General features: G+C 40.2%; 1 protein-coding gene across 2 annotated transcripts in view; it reads right to left on the bottom strand.

Annotated features, from left to right (window-relative positions):
- Positions 1–25011, bottom strand: part of tnr (tenascin R (restrictin, janusin)) — a 194980-nt gene that overhangs the window by 7702 nt on the left and 162267 nt on the right. For both annotated transcript variants that reach the window (XM_006786514.3, XM_006786515.3), the window contains exons 24-28: positions 23695–23838; positions 12943–13073; positions 6235–6367; positions 4441–4592; positions 4148–4244 (exon numbers count right to left, since the gene is read on the bottom strand). In XM_006786514.3, coding sequence (XP_006786577.2) covers positions 4148–4244; positions 4441–4592; positions 6235–6367; positions 12943–13073; positions 23695–23838 — 657 coding nt within the window. The remainder of the gene's footprint in view (positions 1–4147; positions 4245–4440; positions 4593–6234; positions 6368–12942; positions 13074–23694; positions 23839–25011) is intronic.

The following is a 25011-nucleotide window of genomic DNA, read 5'->3' as shown; positions in this document are numbered from 1 at the left end:
ATACTACCAACATTACCATCTCATCAAATTTTATTACCACTACATTTCTCTCACAATGAAGTAGAAACAAGGAATAGGGGGATTAAAGAAAAAGCGAGAGCAGGGGATAATGATCGCAAATCGCACACAGTCGCTGTGCGTTTCTCTCCATTATGACATCATCAAACTGACATTGGATTCGGGATAAGCCAGTTAAGGTCAGCAGGGGTGGGGAGAATAGATTGGCCTAGAGCTGCAATAAAAATGGCTGTTCTCAAGCTGTAACGGATAATAATGAAAGTTCAATTTCCATATTTTTTACTGCTGGCCCGTTAAGTGCTCCTTCTTTTCAGTTTGAGTGGATTTAGTATCAATGTTTATGGTTGGTATATTGCTATTCTGTGTGCAGAGGCAATGATTAGCTAAATGTTCCCTGCAATGGCTCTCCAGGGCTACGACGGTGACCTAATCTCTTGAAAGAGGAGTGAAGGTCACCTACTCTGGAACTGCAGTGACCATCTGTAGGATAACCTTCACGTTTTTATGAGGATACACTTCTTTACACAGTGAAAAGTGAAATGAGAGCGACTACAGCGCCAGAATGAGACGCAACAGAAACATAGCAATTAGCTTAATTGATATGAACATAGCTCCCTGTAACATTTAGGAGTGCAGGGATATTGCGATCAGTGATTTGGAAGGAAGTAATGTCCATTTCTACTTGTTTATTTTGGCTAGCAACAGATGTCTATGTATAACACATAATATACTCCAAAAAATGCAACATTCGCTGTGTTGGGGCTTGATGAGGGCAGCAATTAAAACCAGCATTTCATTTCACAATCAGCTTTGCGAAGCAGTGTAATTCCTGTCATCAGAGACTTTGCTCGTTCAGGAGAAACAAGTTGACACTGGGCCTTACGTAGAGTTTGATTGATTTTTACATGCATTTTAGGCAGTAAACACATTAAAAGACAATTAGTGTTATTGACCAGGGGGGCAACACTGCATATTGCAAGGAAACCCCGAGGATTTTGTTCTTAAATTAAGCATTCATTACAGTTATAAAAGTAGGCCTTACATCAGTTACACCACAAATTTCACCGACCCTAGAGTGATCATGTTCCTCCGCCTCCTCGGATCCTTTTCACACATAATATTTTCATAACACATTTCAAAAACCTGCGATATGTGTAGTGATGGCTGCACTCTGATCAGCAGTTTCATTTTCATGGTGCCCGTAGGTGGATACCGGATCATGCTGTCATGGTGTTACGAGGGCAGCTGAAGAGCAGAAAGCCATCAGTAATGTTTCTGGTGATTCCTGTGCTAACGGTTTCCTGCTCACAATAATTTTAACCCGTGGATGAACAGAAAAAACTGGAGTTAACTGGAATAAAAACTAACAGCGCTAATACAAAAACAAATATATGGAAGAATTTGTTCCAATCTTCTATTGTCCAATTTTAGTGGCCTATGTGAACTATAGCCTTGATTTCTCTGTCCCGCACACGCATTGTGTGTTCAGAAATGCTTTTTTGCATACCTTAGTTGTAATGAGTGTTACTGAAATACTATACCATTCTATTTGGAACCATGCCACATTCAAGTACATCTCCTTTTTTCCCCATTCTGATGTTTGGTTTGAACTTCAGCGAGTCCTCTAGACCAGTGGTCCCCAACCTTTTTTGCGCCATGGACTGGTTTATGTCCGACAATATTTTCACGGACCGGGCTTTAAGGTGTCACGGATAAATACAACAAAATGAAACCAGTACCGGTACCAAAAAAAGAAGAAGATTTATTCATAAGACATGGGAAAAGACCCAGGGAAACCGAGTTAATGATAAAAACGATTAAAAAATAACACTTAAAAACCCTAAAAACGATGAATTTCACACCTGAGCCTCGACTCTCGTGGCCCGGTACCAAACCCGGGGGTTGGGGACCGCTGCTCTAGTCCATGTCTACATACCTAAATACACTGAATTGGTGACATGTAATAGGCTGATCAGATATTTGTGCTAATGAGCAGCTGAACAGAACCTAATAAAGTGTAAATACAAATTTAAAACTATAAAACTAAAATAAGTGTAATACACTAAAGAAATTAGTGTTCTGGTCTCAACATTTTGTGTTAAGACCTGTAAAGCTTCTGTGTGCTGTGCTGTCAGCATATCTGTCTTGCTTTATGGGGCCGCTCTTGACGCTCCACACCCTGAGGTTACATTAAGCTCCTTTTGTGCACCGAGGACAAAGTTACAGTGCAGCCAGAAGAAATAGGATGGAATGGGGGAAAGTGTATCCTGGGAGGCACCTAGAAAGTAAAGGCAGACCCTAGAGATGAAGGTACCATTCTACGGGGCCTGCTCAGAATTGGCGAGAGGGCAAATTATAGCTGATTCAGCTGTAGTGGAAACAGGTCAGATGAAATGTAGTCACTGAGCCAGATACGCTCAGGCATCTTTAGACTGTATTGTACTGACATGGCCATTAAAAATAATCTTTCATATCTGTGCCAGGAAGCTTCTATGCGATGCCTTCAGGTGCCTCCATCAGAAAGAGAAAAAACATTCCTGTCACTTTATAGTTCCCTATCCACACTCAATACTTAACAGTGTGCAAAGGAGAGGGATTTCTCTCTTTATTCTGTGTGTGTGTGTGTGTGTGTGTGTGTGTGTGTGTGTGCGCAGTATCATCCTACAAAAATATTTAATATTTTTATCAAAAGCTCTTTGCTTCCGGGAGTAATTTCCTCTCTTCTTTGTTGAAATACAAAAACAGATAAATTATTAATTCATACCAGCAGACAGCAATCCAACTTTTCCTGTTGAGATAAAGAGCTACCTTTGAACGCGCTCTCTTGTGTGCATAACAGGAACAGCTGACAATATTATTTAATTTGGCTCAATAACAACTCAAAATAAATCTTTAAAAATAGCCAGCGTGAAACCCCCACCCCAAACAAATCTGATATACTCAACAAGAACTGTACACTCTTTTACTTTATTATATTATATTGTCAGCTCATGATGGGTTAGATTTAAAAAAAAAAAATCCCTTTATGCTTTTACCTATTACAGCGTGCTTAGTCACAAATGGATGCCGCAGCTATCTTGCATTATTATCCAAAATGTGTCAGCAAAGTAGCAGGCTTCCTTCTGGCGATAATGCAATGCTGTAAAATTTCCCCGCCGTGTTATTTCTTTCTTTAATCAAAAAGTTCGAAAAAACATTCCACTCAAGGTCCTGATTCACTTGATGAAATATTCATGTAATATTTTTCCTTTAATCATCTGCACCAAAACAATAACACAAAAACTGGCCCATGAAGAGACATGAGTCATTTGCACATTTTTTAATGAATATAATTATTGTTTCATAATGAGATTTGGAGGGGGGGGGGCGGGTGAAAAGTATTCAGCCGTCCATCAAAGCAGTGAGGACATTCTGTTGTTTTTGTCTTTGGATCAGAGTGACGCTAAAAAAACAATTACCAAGTCATTTCGGAGAGAAATGAGCTTTCAGAGATTCCAGTAATGAATCGGATAGACTTTGTGAAGTCAAGTGCTAAAAGACGAGATGAGCGGCGTGACTCTCTGTCTTTGCACAGACGTGAAAAATCTGACGAGAAGGGCTTTACAGCCTGCACAAAATATTGAAGACATCTTTCCTCTCCATAAAACAGATAGATCAATTGAAACCAAGTGAAAGCTATGAACCTCTATTGATTGTACCTATTAAATCCACCTCAGTCATGGGGGACAGGGTGTTACAACCTTCAGAAAACTGCAGCAGAAATTGAACAAAATGGGTGGCAGGTTGCAGCTCAATATTGCCCATAAAATGCAGCTGAAATATATTGGGCAGGGTGACAGGCTGAAATACGCCGGTGGCAGACCTGACCTTACCTGTGAAATGTGTGATTCACCTACAAGTCAATCAGTGTCAGGTTTTTTTTCCAAGAAAAACAAATAAATGCAGATAATCTCACCCCTGCTACCTTAACCTCACCGAGTGATGCAACATATGTTTCTAGCCAAGCCCGCAGACTTTCAGAAACACAATATGTTTTTTTCTCTGTCTTGCATTGGACAACTAAACATAATGAGTGAACCTTTGCTTTGGAACCACAGTTTATATAATCGTTATCTAGTGGGAGATTTACCAAGCCAGAACTCATCCTCCAGGTTTCCAAAGCCGACACGATAATCACTCCACTTCCTGGAAAAGTCCGTCAGGCCGTTCTGACGACGCTGGAATACCTGCAGAGCAATAAGGTTTATTGAAGCCGTTTGAACCACACTGCTCATAGGAATTTGTCTTGGTGTGTTCACATATAACAACACAAGACACATCTAACAAAACACTATGGAGATTACAGATCAACCGATCAAAGTAGTACATCCTATACTCAGATTAGTACATAATTATACACTAGCTGTCTTTACACCCACTTACAATCCAGCCTCCTTCATCCGTGGTCATGTCACAGTACACCTGCACCCCCTGGCTGGGGTCTCTGTTGATGTAAATGGTGTAGACGCCGCTCAGAGTCTCTCCATTTAGCAGGTGTTGGGCGCAGTTCTGAGGTGTCGCAAATAGGCGACTCCCTGGAAAAAAAGGCAGAGGACCAGTGATGAGAAGTTAAAATTTGCTTGCTGTTCCCCATTTTGACTTAAAAATATTCAGCTTGTCAAAATGTTGCTCTATTAGAGTATTTAGAAGCTTGTTACTTTAGATATTATATCAAAGGCATGCTTTTAAACATCATTTATTAAGTATTTTTTTGCCTTAAGAAAATGAGCTCTCCCCTGACTCTAACTACCTCTAACAACTTGTGGCCATCATTTGGTTGAATTTGTTGAAAAAAGGATGTGTCATGCAATGTAATTTGCTCTGCAACTATAGGTCAACAGTTGTTCTCAGGACTTTGGAGGCAACACAGAGAATAACCAGAAACAACTGTTATGCATTGAAGTAAAATTGGAATTTGTCACTTTTACAAGCCTGGCAGTTTGTGCCAATGCTGGAGTCATCTGTGTAGGTTTACAGTTATCCAGTTAAAGGTAGTCTTGAGAGTTTGAAAAGAAGCCAACAGGACTCCAGTTAGAGTCATTCGCACCTAGCTCCTATGCTGGGTAGTTAACAATTTGCTGTGTGAGCATGGTACGTTCCATCTGAACGTGCTATAGCTTGTTTTTAAGTGCAAAAAAACAACCAATGGCTGTATTGCTGTAATGCTGGCTCTACCTTACCGAGGAGCAAAACGTTCCTGTTTTTCTTTACTTTTTCAACTTCACTGTTGGAATGCTCTCAGGTTAGGAGTGACGTCACTCCCAGCTCTGACATCTGACTTCAGAGGCAAACAGGAGACAGGATTAACATCATCTACAAAAAAAATCCAGTCTTTCTAGTAAAGTGCTTCTGGTCAAAAGGGAATATGACCAAAGTCTAGGGAAATCTAGGGCATGATTATCAGGGCATTACGTTCACTTACAAAGTATTTCTGTGTCTTATATTTTGAGTCCAGTAAATTTGCTGTCAGTTTCAATCTATTCAGAAACTGCTGATGCAGCAGGTTGCTACAACATGAACTTGGTGTTTTGAAATTGGATGTGGCAAGAGAGCGGCTGGGTCTGACTGTGAGAGCACACACTCATTGGCTAACAACCTAGCATAGGTCTCAATTTTTTATTCAGTACAACCCAAAATGAGTACAACTTACTCATCAGGTAAGTGTTTACAGACGTTTAGTCAGAAAGCTGTTTTCTATAGCTCTGGATGTATTTCTGTCACCACAGGTGTCGCCACCTGGTGGCCAATAAAAAGAACAGGCATTTCTAAGTTGGCTTAACTTTTCAGACCATGGCGCGATGTCCATCCTTTTTAATTGTCAGTGATATGTTTGTATGCCACAGATGTTGTGATTTATTCCTGCTGCTTTATGATGCTTCCTGACGCATCAGACATGCTGTCACACAATAAAAATTAAACCACATTATTCATACAGCCACCCTGGAGGTGCAGCCTAACAGTAATTCTCTCTCACTAAGCGATGGGGTAAGGATAGAAATTGTGCTCGACTTTGGGGAATCATTACTGTGCACGTCTGTTAGAGTAACTGTAATGCAAAATGCAGCAAAAAGTCTCAGGGGCCAAGAAAACTCTACACATTAGTATCGCTTTCCAAGCTTCAATTAAAGAATACAAATGCATTACGTGTGCGTGTGATTGAATGAGTGCATTCTGTACCTGTAGTAAAGGTGGTAGAGACTACAGCGCTGGTGTCTAGTCCCCTCGCAGCCTGGAGCTTGACGGTGTACTCTGTAGTCTCGGCCAGTCCCTCCAGTCGAATCCATGTGTCCTCTGCATCAAGAATCAGCTCCTAGTGCACACACAGGACCAAATTCACTCGCGTAATGCATACTGTGTGAGGGAGGCGATGTCCGATAAATAACTACATTCTGTAAAAGTAATAATTTAATGTGCATTCAGTACAAACCTCAGGGTAAAAATAAAAATTCAGTTAGAAAACCCTCAAGTCACTGATAAAACTGTGAAATTAAATTCTGAGACCTTCAGATATTCGTTTTTAACACATGACAGCTGGACTTCGGGCCCAGTGGCCCATGGGGCGATCGTGGCTCAAAGAGTTGGCAGTTTTTGTAACTGGAAGGTTGCCGAACCCGAACTCGAACCCCGGCTCGGACAGTCTCGGTCGTTGTGTCCTTGGGCAAGACACTTCACCTGCCGCCTACTGGTGATGGCCAGAGGGGCCGATGGCGCGATATTGCAGCCTCGCTTCTGTCAGTCTGCCCCAGGGCAGCTGTGGCTACAACTGTAGCTTGCCTCCACCAGTGTGTGAATGTGAGAGTAAATGAATAGTGGAATTGTAAAGCGCTTTGAGGGCCCCGAAAAGCGCTATATCAATGCAATCCATTATATATTCTCATGCTAACAGAAACAAATGAGGAGTATAGCAAAGAAATTAAAACTGCACGTTAGGTGAAACCTAAATATTGTGCGAGTTACAGTAACACTTCCTTTGTTTTCACAGGTGAAAGTGCAAGAGAACATGCAAAAATTTAAAGAGCAGAGGAAGTGAGAAACAAGAGATGCTAAGGGCGGGGTGGGTGGGGGAAATGAAAGACTTATCAGACAGCTGCGCTGAGAAGCTGCAAAGCAATCAGGAAACAAGAATTTCTATTTTAAGGCGTGACACCACAGTGCAGTCGCTTCCTTTGTCTTTGTCTCGAGGAGCCAAGACGTTTGACCGATTTGTGAGCATACTTTGTGTGACACCAGTTTCTTCTTGTGGCATGAATCCAATGGCACGAGGTTTGACCGATGAATACAAACTTGTGCGTCTACGTGCGTGTGTGTGTGTGTGTGTGTGCATGTGTGTTACAGTCTGGCCTGAGTACACATTAAATATAAACAAGAAAAAATGAAATATTCAGCCGGTTTGGCCGGGGAAAAAAAAATCACACATTCTGAAGCAATGTGTCCATGTGAATTATGCAGGGAAGCAGCTGGTAAACGGTGTCTCTCAGTCTCCGAGGATCTGTCATTGTCCCGCTGGGTTTTCAGGGTCAAGATAAGATTTTTATTGCAAGTGAGCAGCCCCGTCTTATCAAGGCTAATATATACCTACGCGCGCTTGCTATCGATTGTGTATGTGTAGCCGAATGGTTGGATGTTGTCCTTGTGTAAGATCTTTATCATTCCAGGCATGACCATTACTGATACATGCATTTACAAACTGTTCTGTTAATGTTCATCAGATAAGAAATTAATCTCAAAGCTACTTTGTGTAAATTATAAGAGCCCATTATCTCGCCAAGAGGAGAAGCTGATTGAACAGCTTTAAGGCTCACCACTATGTGGTTAGATTACTGCTGAGGTAAGACCGAAGCGAGAACGAGCCACACCCTAAAGCAGAGACTGAAAGAGAAAAATCTTAAAAGCACTTCAGTCTATTGCTGTTCCTTTTATGGGTTGAATGACTCATGTGTTGTTCAATACCCTAAATTCATGATGCTATGAGCAATTATAGCAGTGCACCAAGAATGAATAAATAAATAATAACATCTGAATAAATGATAAAAGACAGGGTTCACACAGGTGCTGAAATACTTGAGAATGCTTGAATTTTAATATGGTGTTTTCAAGGCTTTAAAAGAGCTTGGATTTTGAATAAAGCAACTGAAACTTCGCTGCCATATCTGCCTAAATAGATTGCTTTTTAGATAAAGCAAATAAGCCCGAGGGAGGATAATTGCTTTTGCCTTTTACAACAAACACAGACAGTGCTTGAGTCTCACTTGCCACTCTAATCTCTTCGTGCGTGGCGTCAAATGTGATCTGCCGGTGTTTTTGGATGCGCGTCCTGTGATGCAAAATGAGCAGGAGATGAGTGGCAGTGAGGGCTTAAAAATAACAACCGCAAATCGTGGTTGAAAAGAGGAGCAGATACTCAAAAGTCTGCAAAAAGAGCACGCGGCCTTTCACAGTAAGAGAGTTTGCGTTGTAAAAGATGAACCGCAAGTTTTTATTTATTTCTTTTTATTATTCAGTTTGCTAAATTATACATTTCTCGAATCTGTATCCCACACAGCGCTCATCAGGCTCCTGAGGATGAAATGGACTGTGATGTTCATCAGCAGAGAGTCAGTCTCCAGTGAAATTCCTAAAGCTTTTATTTTTTTTAGCTTCACACTTCACTCACTCAGCTCTGGACTAATCTGATCTTTCTCACATTGCTAACTCGGTCAAGTCTCTGAACTCTTTCCAGTCATTAACATCTGGAAAAACACCCAGGACATTGTTGCCTGATGTCTGAAGAAACAGATGTACATATATAGCTTTTGTGTGTGTATATTGACCTATATTGATTTTTCCTCATATCACGTGGCATTACACCAGCAGTTGTACTATAAAACCCCAGAGAGGTATACCTGAAATCATGCATCAGCTCCACATTCCTCCACACAACCGCTCCCAAAGTATGGAAATGCAATTTTTCAGCTTATTTACATAAATATGCACATATATCATTTATACCAGCTGTGTGGGGCTGGAAAAGCTTAATTTTGCACATTGCACATTGAAATGTGTCTGAAATCATCTTCAAAAGATTATAAAAACCCTCAGTTTGCCTATAAAATGAAAACAATTTCTAAATCTGTTAGCTTATTTTTTTCTATTACACAATAAAAAATGCTACAAGGCATACTTTGTAAAAAAATAAATAAATGTCAAAGTGACTTGTAAATAGCTTTCTTTTCCTCTCTGTCTCTGAAAGAGTGTATCAGTGCCCATTTATTTGGAGTTATAATGAAGTGTAAGAACAACCAAGATACAAAATGAGTGAAGTCACAGCTGGAAATTTTAAGCAGCTTATGTGTCAGTTTTTAAAGATAGGAACATTTCTCCATCTCTCCTCTAGAACACTAAGAGGAGTGTTTAGCTTGTTCAGGTAGCAGCTTTTTGGTTTAGTGCTGACCATTGCTCACTTTTTGCAAAAGCATCATCTGCAGCAGGTTATGCCATCTGTCGCTAATTAACATAAATACTTCAGCACCTTGATGGCACTTTATTATCATCATTATCATCATCATTATTATTATTAATAAACAAAATTAAACTATGGCCACTATGGATTTTTGAGATCGCTGCTGAAATGCCCTCTTTCCACTTGACTACATTCCAAGCGTTTAGAGAGTGTGGCATGTGTAATCAACATTTAGGTAAGTAAATCTTCATTGCATATTTTTTTAAATCCAGTAAGAAGTTCACTTTCTTTTTATCCACCAGGATGAGTTGACCATATGAAGCAGGATGGGCCCATGCTTTTTTCTGTTGTTTACTCCAAATAGTTTACCTGCTATCTGAACGTCCCAGCAAAAATCGAGACTCATGCAGACAGCCAAAGTTTTTGTAATCTGTCCAAATGTCTAATTTCTGTGAGCTTACATGAACCGTAGCGTCAGATTCGCGTTCTGAGCAGACAGGAGTGTCACCAACTTCAGCTTTAACCCACCTCCCTTAAGGTTTAATGTGTTGAGTGTTCAGCGATGATCTTCTGCGGTTTCCCCCATTTCCAATTCCCAGTTTGAACTTTAGGGTCACCTCGACTATGTTTACATGCCTTAAATCAGGGATATCAAATATAAGGCTTGGGGGCCAGAAGTGGCCCACTGGACGGCTCTGGAAAATGTGAAGGAGTCATTTACTTTTAACTGTATTTTCATACGTTTTACAGCTTTTCCTACTGATAATGATTCCTGTTATTAATAGAAAAGTAATTAAGTAATAGACAAACAATTACATGAGACAAAGTTCCTGTTTTTCCACTATCTGTCTTCAAATGTATGTTTGTATGTATTTTTTACAGTGTGTTCACAGAAAAAATAAGATTTTCACTGAATTAACAAAACCTTTTTATTTTAATTATGGGACAGTCTGACACACCTTTTTCCTGTAATTTACACATTTATTATGTAGTTTCACTGGTTCGGCCCACAGTGTAAAATGACATCCCAGCCTTCAAATTCTGCCATGTGATTGGCTTATTATATGCATTATAAAGTAGCCAAACTTGTGTAGCTAATAAAGTGGCTGCTGGGTGTACCCAGAGAGAGCAAAAGTAAATAATATAACAGTATATATTTAACGTGTACTACTATATTATTTACTTAAATTTAATTTAAATTCAGAAAATTTATGGAGTTATGAATGCAAATGAAAGCAAAGTGTTGAAACTAGTACATGAAATGTTGATTCTGTGTTTGAAAACAAACCATTACTGTGGGAAAAAGGACAGAAACACAGAGAACAGGGTCAGCAGAGAAATCATTGATCTAAGAAAGATCTTTGCTTGTGTAAAATCTCATAAAAGAGCTCATCTCAAGAGTCAGACTGCATACTTTGTGCATGAGTGACACCCGATGGACAACCGCACAGCAGTGCCACACTTGCAAGGTCAGTTTGCATGTGTGTGTGTGTCTGTGTTTGTCTGAGAGAGCAAGGCCTGTGGTAGGTCATCATTACAGTACATCAGTATGGATCTTTGTGCTTGTTTTGACCACATGGCTCTCGCTAACGTGCTTTATTACCGTTACTGAGCCACATCAAAACATTTAATCAAAATAAACAACGTCTCTACCGAGGCACATTATAATCATATCTCTATTTGACAGGCAATTTCACTGTGTGAGTGTGTCTGTCCCTGAATGCGTGACCGCTCCCCAACAAGGGGCTTTACCTGATTGAAAGATAAAATTAGAACTTTAAAGGGATTATCATGAAGTTGTGATTCTGCATTAATATTCTGTCCTGATCACTGCTTAACTCGGTGTATTAATTTCACTAAATTTGCCAAACTGAGGTTTCAACACGTCTGACATGAATTATCATCTTTCCGATGCATTTGCTGTTGATTACACCTGAGCAATTAACATCCAATCATCCTCCACGGCATATATATAACTCTTGAGGAGGATCATTCGGTTCTGTTATTTGTTTGTTTATTCATTTTTAATAACCTTACAAAAGAAACAGCGTTCATTGTTGGGGCAATGACGGCATGAACTTTGGCCACAAATGCAGTTTAACTGGCTAATATTTCAATAGGAGCAGTGAATATAGTCACATCTTCATCTATGACATCAGTAAATATTGTCAAAATTTGTTGTTGACAGTTTACAATCGATGACAGCGATGCTCGTGCATTTATCATTATCTAGGACACGATACGAGACTGTGTCTGCAAGAACTGCCCGCTGACGAATACAACGAGAGGGAGATATTACCAGGCTGGATGCTTGACCCCTACGGGGAGGGGGTCCGATGGCTGTGCTGTGCTGTGATCTGTTTGATGAGAGTCTCTGCTGGCTGCTCTTCTCTGTCTGTGTGCTATCTGTTTCACTGTGGGCGTGTAGCTGCAGGCTACAGAGGACATCTATCAAAATGTGTGTGTATGCGTGCATATGATTTTAAGTGTACACCAAGTTATAGTGTATGTTCCAATTAATGAGGTGTAGCTTGCAACGCATGCACACCTACATGAAATGAACACCAGTCTCACACCTATGTCTTGAAAAACTGCGGCTGTGTATTCCGTGGTTGGATGAGATCTCAGATTTGATTGAATCCAAGCGATGCCACTATTCACTCCACTAATTCTTTAAATTTCAAATAGCTCTTTGCTGTTAAGCCAGTGTTAAAAAATCTCTGTTATACAAGTTACACAAACATTTTATTGTAATATTTCATTTCATTTCGAAACCACAGGGAAAAAAGGTCAAAATATACCACATTAGTATAAACACTAAAATAGAAAGTGCGTGAGAGTGGGAGTGCTGGGTGAATGTCTTCAGCTTTATTTGGTTTAAAAGATGATAGTATTTAATGAGGGGAGAAAAAAATAAGGAAAATAGGAAACGAAAAAAAGAAAATAAGATGAATACATACATTAGGAATACCAGCAAGTAATATGGACAATAAAGGAAGTAACTGGGGAAGGAACTGGGAAAATCTTTGTCCTATGTGTGGATACTGTGGATACTGGGAATAATACTCCTTCACGTGAAGCCTCTGGCTTTACTGTTACAAGTAGTTCTCTTGTTTTGTTTCCAGACTAAAAACTCTCCAAACAAACAACATTTTAGTCAAATCAACAACTTATCATTTTTTCACATTCAGTTACCAACTGAAGCTGCAGCAGGTTCATGGTTCGACGTGGGGTTTACTTTGAATCAGTAAGTGGACCAGCCCCTTCCATCCGATATCTGATGGAACCGAGACTGTGACGAGATCGGATAGACTCGCCTTTTAGACACTGCTCGTCGTTTCATTTAAATAGGTTGCAAATATCAGAACACAGGTTAAGGAACCAGCACTACCAGTGGAGCTCAGGTTTAGGGGGTCGAGTTGAGGCGAGCGGGTTATGCCACTTACTTTACGGCTGCCGTCGGGTGTCTTGTAGGTGAGCATGTAGTTGTCTATTTCTGCAATGGGCGGCTGCCATGAAATGAGAGCACTGCGGTGATTCACTTCGCTGGCTGTCAGGTTCACGGGTGCATCCATGGCTATCAGAAACAGAGAAAACACATTACTTTGACACTCGTGAAGAAGGTTTGCAAGACATTTAGGTGATGGTGAAAAGACTTCTACTGGTGCTGATACTGCACATGATAATGCTGTTCTTAACCCTATAATGCCCTTTGTATCATCAGAAACTCATATTTGAGTTTCTGAGACCTCTATCTCAGCAACATGATCAATACTTGCCATAATTTCAAAATGTTACGGACAAAACTCTTTTTTGTAAATATAAAATTAACATTGTTTTTAACAAAAAGTTGCCAAAAATGCCCAATGTATCAAATGTGATACAAAAAATATATAATAAATACATAATACAAATATATGATACACAACATGATATAGCAAAAAAAAAAATGTGGATTTTGTTATAAGGGTTAATAAACATCTCAGTTTCAAAAAATCATAGTTTTCAGGCTATTTTTTGACGGGTTGAGTCTTACAGAGTAAATACCCACTGAGATCTTGATTTATTACTCAAGACTGTTATTGAAATGTTCACTACCTTTATATTTTATTGGTCCAGTAGTGATATGGCACACTGGTGTCTAGTGCATTGTGCAAGTGCCGCTCCTGCAGTTTGAGGAGCTTGAGCAAAGCTAGAAGATGCAGATGGGTTCAAAAAATGACACCTCTTTGTTTGGATAAAACAACAGCCTGCGCTGCCTGATCAGGTTTTCTCTTTATGGACAGAACAAGCAGTAGATGAAGAAACGTGGCAGTGATCCAGCCTTCTAATAAAACCTCAGAAGCTCAGATGAAAGAGTCTCAAGTGTTAAGATATAAATTGCATTCATGCCAGTACTGCTGAAGGCCATCTTGAAAGGGTTTAATTATTTAGATTTTTCTGCCACTTAACCACAAGTGCAGCGCTGCTGATATCCATGAAGATTTAAAGGATGAGGCTGCCATTACCACATGTCTCTTAGTGTTAACAAAATGAAGAGATCATGCACAGTAATTTGTTTTAGTCCATACATCAGTATTTCATATGTTATTTCGAAAAGAAATGTTACTCAGACAGGAGTCAACGGCTCATTTTGAGCTGCAGAGTAATATGCCAAATATTTACTGTGCTGCACTGATGTATGAAGGAATGTGTCATCCGCTTAATTTGTGTGACTCATTTAGTCTTTTTTTTTTCAAAAGAATGAAAGTCTATGATACAGCTTTTTAGTACTTACACTATGAGACCATAACATTTTTCTGTATATATACTCTAAGCATTTAAAAGATGCCAATTTTATTATAAAGGCCCCTATTGTGCTCGTCAGTCAGATTCTGTTGCTTTTGTAATTGTGAATTTGTATATCTATGGTGCGCGATGACATCATTAATTTATTCATCTTGGACAAAAAGGCTCACAGTGAACACACCATCCCCGACATCCAGCTTTTCAAATTTTCTTATCACATTCATAACATATAACACACAAAATCTCTCTGTCTGTCCATCTGTGAACTCTGACACAGTCAGGAGACGAGCAAGCAAACCTGAGCCACAGCTACACCTTTTTCCACATCACATATTATCATTGTAAATGACCATTAGCTTGCTTCAAAGCAACTTTTACAGATGGAAGCAGTGAGTCTGATAAATGAAAGGTGTGCTCTTTCTTTAGTGGTTGTTAAATTCTATTGTATGTTTTATATCTGCCTACGGAGAATCGATCTGAATCACAGAATGGCACAGTCCCGAGGTGCCTACAGACTGCAAACACGCTACGATAGCAGAACTCTAATTTCCTTTTTACCTTTCATAGTATCTGTGATATTGAACCCTTGGTACGATGACCAACATATGTGTTATTCATTTGTTTTATGTAAATGTTGCAAAGATCTAAAAAATACTGAAACATAGTGTTTGATGTAATTTCTAAACCGATCACCTGCCAATGGGCTAAAATTAGTCGTTTTTTATGGCTTATGCACCTACAGCATCATATAAAAATCCTTGTAAGATCTCATTTATGGCCACAAAACCTGAATTATGCATTGTATATTTCCGAAAGCACCTAACAATGGACTAAAACCACAGACTAAACAATACCGTAGCATCGACATGTTCAAGTGAGTCCAGTGTGTCCACCTTAATGCTTTAAGACCAGTGATGATTTTGGCATCTTACAACTAAATTTATAGCCATAAGCTAATAGAATAAACAAAAAAATTTAAAGCGCACCTCACCATCTCTACCTTCTAAGAAATTAACAACAGAAAAGAAAAAAGGAGGTACTTGTACACTTTACTTGTACTCCAGGAGGTGTGTACTCTAAAATCTCCACATCAGCACTCCTGATTCCCTTTAGGGCCGGCTAAAAAAAACAGCGAGATATTTTTCCATGTTTAGTCACTGCATATCACAGCCTCAAAAAGCATTCAAACCCTTGATCAGCAAGCCCACCCAAGTTTTACCGCACATTACATTACATCATCCAAGAATATTCTGGGTCCCTGCACGGTTTTAAACAAGGCCTGATTACAGTGCCTTTGTTGCTACTTTAACCACATCACAAGAAGACTCACCTCAGTTTCCAAACCTTACATCACCCTTTTTAAGCCAATATCTGATCTTCTGACATGTCGCGGAAGCACCGACATGCTCCAACCTTATTTTAGTGCATAATATAAAATAGATGACCCTCTATTTGGAAAATCGGTTTCTTGGAGTTACATCATGACTCTGGGGCACATCGTCAGACACTCACGCAACAGCGCTCAGTGTTATGGAGGACTGAAACAAATGAAGTGCTGAGCTTTGTGCGCACAGCAGTCCAATGTCACCTCTGTGAATAAGAAATAAAGATATCCTCTACATGGCCGTCTCTTCTTCCGATTCCCTCTGTCTGATTTCCTTGCTTTTGATAGCCGCCCCCGCTTTTTTCTCTTCTATTTGTCCTCTGTAGGGAAACTAACATGAGTTTTTAGGACTCCAAGGATTAGAAGAGCTGGGGAGTTAACTCTGAGCTCAACATCAAGCCCCAAAACTGAACCCAGACTTCATAAAACTTTGCAAATACAAAGGAAATCCTCAGCACCAGCTTCCCCGCACACTTGTCAGTTAAATCCTTTTGTGTGTACACATGTGGAAAGATCAATGACAGCTCGGTAATTAACTGCGTGTACCTGAGCTGATAACCTCCTGAGAGATGCAGGGTGCCTTCTCTCACAGAAGGTGATAGGCAGACTCACGCTGACGGGGGGATGTTTTAGGGTGAGAGGAGTGAGTCGTCCGCTTTAAGACAGAAGAGGCACTTTGCAGAAGTCCAGGGTGACGTGGCAATCTCCTCTCATTGCATTAAGTTTATTGACCTCCTCTGCATCTTATGTCTGCTTTTCCTCCTTGTCCCTTTGTCTGTTTTCTCCCACGTCCAAATCAACCAGGGGCCTTCCACTTTCCTTATCTCCATTAGCGCTTATGTTTCACTCTTCTTCTCGTTTTCTCATCCTTTGCCCACCTCCTCTTGTCCTCCTTATCTGACAGGCTGTCACTCTCTTTCAGCGTGCTGCAGAAAGAAGTTTATCTATTCTTCTTTTCATTCCCCCGTTCTGATGAACACTGCGGCTGGATTATAGATGCGTAGGGGACAGGTGAGAGCGGAGCTTCTGATTCATAGAAATATAACAACCATCATTTAGCTTGTCTTTATTCTCCCCTTTCTCTTCCGTCTCCAGCTAAATCTGTCCCCTTGTCTCTCTCTCTTTCAGGCTCTCCCTCCAATTAAACCTTTGCATGGAGTGCGGCCGAGCAGGTGTTTCACAGTTCCTGGCAGCTCTGGCGCTCTATCTTTGGATGACGAGGTTTGAACAATGGGATTGGGATGAATAGGTTTGGCTACATCTAATGACTCATTAACACACGTTGTAAACAATTCCAGAGGAGGAAAAAAAATAAGCACACAGAGCGGCAGATGGGAAGGGCAGCATGGGCACCAGCAATTTGTTGCAATGAGACAAGAGGGAGGAAGTTACTCTTCTTTTTTTGAGTGGATATCACATCCCTGTGCCAGTTTACGAGTGAGTGATGGTGTCTGGAAGATGTATAGGCCATTCATTTGTGTTTATGAAGTCAAATGTAAGCAAATGCTACTTGGATAAAACTCACATATGGAGCGATGATCACCAAGACAACACTGTGTTATTATCTTTTAAAGTCCAACTGTCTACTCCGGTATACATATGTGCCCGGCCAGTCACTTTTTTCTCCGTTTCCCTTTGGAGAACAAAAACATCTGGAAATAAAATAAATGTGTATGCTCACACCCCAGATTTGCCTTCGTATGCAAATCAGTCACACTGAGCCAGACAGCAACCTGCTGCACAACACAAGGACTAAACACCTTGAATAACTAATGTTAGCTTTTCTGCTCAAGTCTTTTTCTTATCTAACTATTAAACAAGAACACACGTGTGGCTTCTTTAAGGATATAAACTGAAACAAACATCTTATGGCAAAAAGTGCTCCATTAAAGTCAGTTTGCAGGATGTATTGCCAATTAGCTGGTCAGTTGGTGGAACTTGAAAAGTAAACAAACTTGCAAAATTCACTAGATGTGAGTATTTTGTGTCCTACGGTGGAGCAAAGACACTCGGAAAGTCTGCAGGCTGCTGTCAATCAAACACATCCATTCCCTCTAACCAGCCAAGATGAAAAGCAGCATTTCTGTCTGTTAACAAATCATTTATGATGTACGAACAATATTTAAAGGACAAGAAAAGGATGTCTTGACGGCTTTAGTGCATATTATTAGATATTATACTAAAAACACCATATACAATATATACGATGTTCTATTTTCCCATAAAACATTTAACAGTGCAGGCTTTTGAGGAAGCAAGACGATAAAACTGTCAAAAATGCATCATTTGCCTGAAGAATAAAGATTACGGTTGTGTAATAGCGGCACTCGGTAAAGAACTACAGTATATACCAGAGCTGCCTGCAGCAAGGATTGCTGCTGCTTGAGAAACGTGCCAAGCTCTTCTCAGCTAGCGGGTTCAGACACATCTGAGAGAAAAGTCCCGGTGCTGCAACCTACAGGCTTATGCGGCCACCTTCAGCAAAATCCCTTATTTTCTAGCCTTTTAGCTTAAATATCTGCCTGTGGGGAGCCAAAACTGCCTCTTCTGACAACAAAAAACTTTCATCTGTGGTTAACAGGCTTGGGGAATCCAAAAAGTACTGTGCCACCACCCGAAAAAAAAAAAAAAAAAGATTAAATAAATATTAACTGTGGATGAGCCTCATCTCTTTTCCCACACTTCTGTCTGTGCTGTGCTCAGCAGGCATAGAAGAAAAGTGAAAACCTGACATCTAGAACTTTTACTGACCTTTTGGACATGTATATGTGTTTGTATCAGTTAGACAGGAACTGCAGCTTCTATTTGAACCTTTATGGATTCATTCTTAGTTTAAAAGAACCTGTTAACTTATTTAATTCCACGCTAATCTATACATCTATGAGTGCAACGTGAGAGTACCTTTACAAATTTAACAGTGTGATCTTTCTGTGTAAAACATTTTAGTCAGCAGTATTTGTGCTCTAGACAAAACCTACTCACAGGCTTACTGCATAAAAAATACACAGAGCAGTAATTCTCAACCCTGTGATCAAGTAGACAGACACAAGAACAAAGTATTCAAAACAAAAGAAAAAAGCAGGAAAAAAAAGATAATGGGAGTAGGCAGGGTGGCACAGCAACAGATCCAAAGCCGGAGTAGCTGACCAAAACAATCAAGGGTCTCATCTTTTCTCCCAGCTCATTCGCAACTTGACATTTTCGGCTGGAGTGCAATAGCGCGAGAATGCAAGCTGTGAGAGAGGAACAGAACCGCGCTTTAAGGTTTCAATTAGGAAGTTTAATTAACAACACTGGAAGAGCTCTTTGAAGCTGAGGTTGACTGAGGCTCCCCCTGCTGAGACATGTCATCATCAGTCCTGGAAGGCAGAAGACTTAATTGTTGTGCGTTTGAGAGCTCACAGGGCCACACAGCACACAGCTGTGTGAAGAGAGCCTACTGTATACAGTACGTGTGCACTGGGGGGCCGACACTGTCAAAAACTCAAATTGATTTTAGTCCCTTTGTGAATTCGGGCAAAACTCAAGAGAAAAAGCAGTGGATATATAAGTGGACAGAACAGAAATACAGTAGAAAAGAGAAGGAAGAAACCTATTTTCTCATCTACAAATTTAACAGAATTCAGCTTTGCTCATTTCTGTGGCTTTATGCTCTTTTAATGTAGGACAGAATAGATCAAATACATTTCTGAATGAATACACCGAGTCCTCTGCAAATGCCTTTTCCTCTTTTCTGTCTTCCCCACCTGAGAATATTTCCTCCAGATTGGCACAGCGAGAATACATTTAGTCTGTTCCACTCAGAGAAGGACACCAACAAAAGGAAGCACCCGGCCATTTTCTTAATCCAATAAGACAAGACATTCAAAACAAAACAAAATCCTTGTCCTCTTCGCTCACTCCGTGGCGTTGCCTGGATCACAGCAATTTCCCAGCTTCTATTATATGAGGGATTCTAACCGGGGCAGGAGCGTGCGTTTCCATCCTTCTTGTTTTGTTTTCTCGAGAAGCAGAGGTACGTGATGCACAAGCAGAGCTTCTGTTTCAAAATTAGAAGCACCTTAAACTGCCAAGAACATTTGTTTATGTATGAGTTACTATATGCATACGCCGCATTGACATGGATGCAGGCACACCTAATTTTCCTGAGCCCACATATATGTTTTGAAGTGTCTGGAGCCTTGCTCTCATACATTGTCAGAGCTTGTTTCCATTTCCAGTAGTTCGTATCTGCTGCAGTGCAGGACAGGCATCTCTGGTGCTCATATCCCATAGGGGATGTGAACTCCTCTGCTGACTATTTTTTTTATTTTTTTTCCCCCTGGAAGAAAAATCTAAGTTTACAGAGCTGCAACTCAGCTAAACTAGAACAATTCCTTCACCCCTAACTTTCCTTTCAGTGGAGCAGGCGACAAACGTGAATTTACTGTGGGGGTCAGGTGGAGGTGGAGCAGGGATGAGTTTAATCCTCATCACATAACGACTGTTTCACCACGTCTAACTGTCAGGCAGAATACAGACTCTCTGCAGCAGGTTTGAAAAAGAATCAAAGCTATTTAAATCAGTATCAGAATACATTATTAATCCCTGAGGAAATTATGTAATAAAGGTGTACATACACCTGACTGGCACTGTGAAACAATCCATCACAATATTAAGTATGCTTGAAATTCTTGCTGTTAGTCTTTTTGTTCCAAACTTTGATGCATGCATGCAAAAAACCTGTCATGATAGATTTGGTAGCCCTTTACAAGAGTGGTACAAAGTGGGTAATACGATTGTAACAAATAGGTAGCTTCATGGTAACATCAGCATAAGTAAGTCAGTAACTTTGGTTATTTGTCAGGATTTAGTGCACAGAATATGAATAAGGCAAGAAAAACATACTGCAGTAAATATTGAATTATTTAAACATTACAGCTACTTATTGTTAAATCATATTTCTCAAGTTGGAGCAGATTTGTGTTTGCAATGAATGGGGGTGGGTGGGTGGGATATCAAAGCAGCAGATGGTGCAGATAAAGTTTAATGTTATAATCCTGATACAAAGGAGCAGATTTTAGGGTAAACATATCACGAGGGCTGTAAAAAGACAGAATTCCCTCTTTTCAATATTGTTTTTGTGTTGCTTGTTCACCCATCCGAGCTTCTGCAGCTAGTGTGACTTTGATACGCAGGTGAGTTTGCCAGCCAGCATTGCCTTCATCCAACAGCAGTGATCTTGGAGCCCTAAAAGGCAAGAATGCAGTGAGCTGTATAAACAACACTGATGACTTCTTGCACCTGTCAGCTGGTAGTTTCTCCCCCTCTTACCTTCCACTGTGTTCGAGCTCTTAAATGTCTACAGAATTCCTTTCTTCATTGGCAGATTTTATGTCTCTGGTTTTAGTGCCATTAACATCAGGACTCACTGCTGACCAGTTCAAAACAGTCCAGTTTTTATTGTTGTTTTTCTTTTAGATAGTAAGCATTGGTTTTACATCTTAAGTTCATCAAGCAAAAGGCTCTGCTTGGTTTCAGTTAAAAGGTTAAAGCCACCTTTCTAATATTATGGTGCTAATGTTACACTCTTGAGCCACCAAAACAGCCAACACACTGACACGGGAGGACTGGGTCTTCGAGTGTCTGGCATCAGGCAGCAGTGAATTCTTTGGTTGCTGTGGGGTTCAAGGGTGGAGCCTCTGCTGACCAGGGCAATAGGGAGGTTCAATTCAAAGCTTTGGGTTCTTTCTCTTCTTCTTGTTAATGGTCCTCGCTATCCAACAGTGACAGTTCTTGTCCACAAAAGGCAATGCTCAACAGACTTTCTGAGAGGGCACCTTTGTTCCATGTGTGCACCGCACAGTGCATGGCAGGATCTATAGTCCAAGGATACTTCAACTGAACAGGCACCTGGCATTACCATGTCAACAGCGCAATCAACTTTTGCTCCTGAGGTGAGGGAAGAAATCTAAACTCTGCTGGAGAAAAGGTTCCAATAGTTCCCACTCCAAAGACCCACAGCTACTATTTCATTATTTTGTAAGAGCCCTCTGAGCCATGAGATAACCATGTTAAATAAATACTTTCAGTTCAGAATGCTAACTACATGTCAGGGGGTTGGAGTCACCGTGCACAAGGAGCTGGTTAGATTTGAAAGAACCTCATTTTCATTGCAAGTCCTAATTTCACCGAAGCAGTCCTTTTGTGTACTGGATAACGGCATACAAATATTGTGCTCTCTCATTCGGAGTCTTGCTTGTGGCTCAAGGCATTGTCGGCACCCATCATGACAGAGGGCTTCTGGCCCCTGAACTACCTCTGAGCTATTGATTTGGGAGAATTGGCTCATCCAGCCAGCACTCACGCAGTCCTGCTGATAATAGATTTACAATCTCTGAGGTTCAAACCAAGAGAAATACCATCTTCCTCCCAGTTAGAAAGTTTCTTTCCAGAGTTGAAGTTGGACTCTGTAATTAATAATGCATGGTTATCCCAGTGTGGTCAGGCAGTGTGGACTGCCTGCTTCTTTTGGAGAGACAAAGTTCCTTTCAACATGAACATGCAGGGCAGGGCTGTGCAAAAACAAATATGTGAATTTTGTTTGGCAGGACGAGGAAAGGTAGTATATTACTCCGTTAGAGCTGAGGCATTTTTACAGCCTCAATCCCACTGCAATTTTTATTTCTGCACCACGATGTAGACCATGACAATACCCCCATATTCACATATATTCAGTGTTAGGATAAACTGCCCTTTGCCCCGCTCTCTCTTTCTCTCTGTCAGCCTATTTAAATATGGTGCTATAAGCTGCTATCCCTAAAGGCGCCTCATAAACTGAGAGTTCTAAACCACTGAATGGATTTCAGCTCCTTCCAGAGAAAGAATGCGGCGCACGGAGAACAGATACAGAAACAATTTGGCCACTGTGGATGTGTTCACCTCCTTTACTCACACAAGTTGTCGCTACAGCTGCTGATTTAGGGCCAAGTCATCCTAATCTATCTGCCTGGGTATCACTGGTTGTGATCCCCCATGGTAATGTGTTGCAACTGAAAGGGGACTGGGTGTTATGCATATAACCAATGAGGGAAGGAAACTAGATATAACACAAGTCAGCTCCTTACTGCCTAAGGAGCCTGTGAAGTGCAGTGTAGATTGAGGAGATGAGACTGTGCAGCATCTTTAATACCCCTTAGGGAGGGCGAAGCCTCTTGTGCCAGCAACACTCTCATTGGCCTTGACAGGCACGTTGAAGTTAATTTTTCAGGTCTTGCAAGGATCCAATGCACATACTGATGTGGTATACCTTGTCTCTATCCCTCAGGGAACATTTGTTATGCAGTTGTAGTTTTTTTCTTACTATATATATATATATATATATATATATATATATATATATATATATATTAACTTGATATTGATTGTCATATTTTCCTATAGTTTCATACAGCAGGTGCCAATAATAGTAATCACATTACTGTGTAACTATTAATGCAGGCAGAAATTAAACCAACTGACACTGTATTCTTTATCCTTTATGGGTTCGACATAACATAACAGCTTCTTGTATCATTAAGGTGTCAGTCTGTGACAGGCCTGAATTATATAAGACCCACCTTATTGCCATCTAGTTACCAATTAATAGGAAAAACAGTGGCATGAGTATTTTGTTTTTGCCATTTTGCTCACTTATTAAATTGATATGCACTAGCAGTTTTCTCTGTTAATTATAATTAATTATATATATTTTTTGTAAGAAATAGTACTGCTGATTATTTTGAATTCTATTAATCCCCTTTGAGGGGTGAATGATCCATTGCAACTTTTCAAGGGTAGTGCAGCAGCTGCCCTTGGTCATTAAAAAAGTATCAGAAAAATTAACAATTAACATAACGATCGTTTTTGCTATAAATAAAACTGTATGTCCCCAGGACACCCGCACAGACCCATTAGGCTAAACTCAGGCCTGGAAGAACGCTCTGCAGACGGCAGTGCTAGCTGCTGAGTCAGCATGCTGTACGAGCTGAATCAAACGGATACATACGGGTTTGGAGGTTGGTGATGACGGTGCCACTTGTAAGTGGTCCTTTGGTGGCGTAGAGGGCTACAGAGTAGGTGGTGCTTGGCTTGAGGTTGGACAGCTGCAGTTCCTGCTTGTTGCCTTCCACGAGGAAAGTATCAGCTGTTACTAGAAAATGAAAAATAGAACACAGAAAACACATGGATGTTTACTACATTTAAACCATCCTAAAAAGATTGCAGTGTGTATCTCTGAAAATGTTTCCCAACACAGGAAACATCAAAGTTTATAACTCCGCCTTGTGACAGCTGGACTATTTTCCCTTCTACATTGTACATAGTAATATTTTAACTTGGAAATATTTCATTTTAATTTTTATTGCACTTTATATTTTTCTGTTCCTAACTGTGTGGCTCCATGGTGTAGTGATTTACACATTACACATTCAGTATTAAGAAAGCTCTTATTTACTTTAATATTATGAAACCATTTAAGACACTGTGCGCAGGCTAAGGAAGATAATAATACAAAAACAATGCCACATTCAGAGGCTCACAGGCAGTATTTTTGGTTGTGGAGTATTAAATTAAGGTGGCAATGATGAAAGGCCATCTACAAGATGTTCTGAAGCATCTTATAGATGCAATTCTGGATATTTTGAACCTTTTTCAGTCTCTCCTTTATCCTTTTATATACAGAAACATCACAAGAGCACTGATGCATTTTAATTAATCTAAAACATTACAGTAGACAGGTATATATTATTTGTAGTCCATGTGATACCATTAATCTCTGATACCACGATGGCTTGGATTACATTTTATGTGGGTGTTTCCATCAATAAAAACTATTTTGTCATGCAGGACAATGCGCAATGAAATATTTAACTATTGACCCTGGTTTAGTACATTAACACTCAAGGGAATTTGTCCACAACTTACACTGCACTTCTCTAAACCCTGGCTGGGGCTGGTTTCCAAATATGTGTCCACCATATAGATGCTGTCTCCGTATCTGTGATGATCTGGCTGCAATCCAGTCAGTTAGGGTGTAATTTACACTCAGACTCTGACAGCTGAGTAATACAAATTTCTCTGGATAACTCCAGGCGTGGCATACTGCGTGGGGTCATGTGCAAATGAGAAAGATGCTTCCCATTACATTTTCCCCAGCCAGTTTATAAAAATAACAACAGCATGAGATAACACTGGTTGAGTGTTGTATTGACCTATTAGTAAAACAATATCCAATTTCTTGGAAACCTTTTATACCTACACATATCAGCGCTCTAGTTGTGTGCATGTCAAGTGTCTTTAAGCCATATCTGTACCTACTACTGCT

The sequence above is a fragment of the Neolamprologus brichardi genome, chromosome 18 (assembly GCF_056152115.1).
Source record: "Neolamprologus brichardi isolate AB-2024 chromosome 18, ASM5615211v1, whole genome shotgun sequence".
NCBI lineage: Eukaryota > Metazoa > Chordata > Actinopteri > Cichliformes > Cichlidae > Neolamprologus > Neolamprologus brichardi.
The sequence above is the reverse complement of the archived record's forward strand: the minus strand, read 5'-3'. Positions and strand labels throughout refer to the sequence as shown.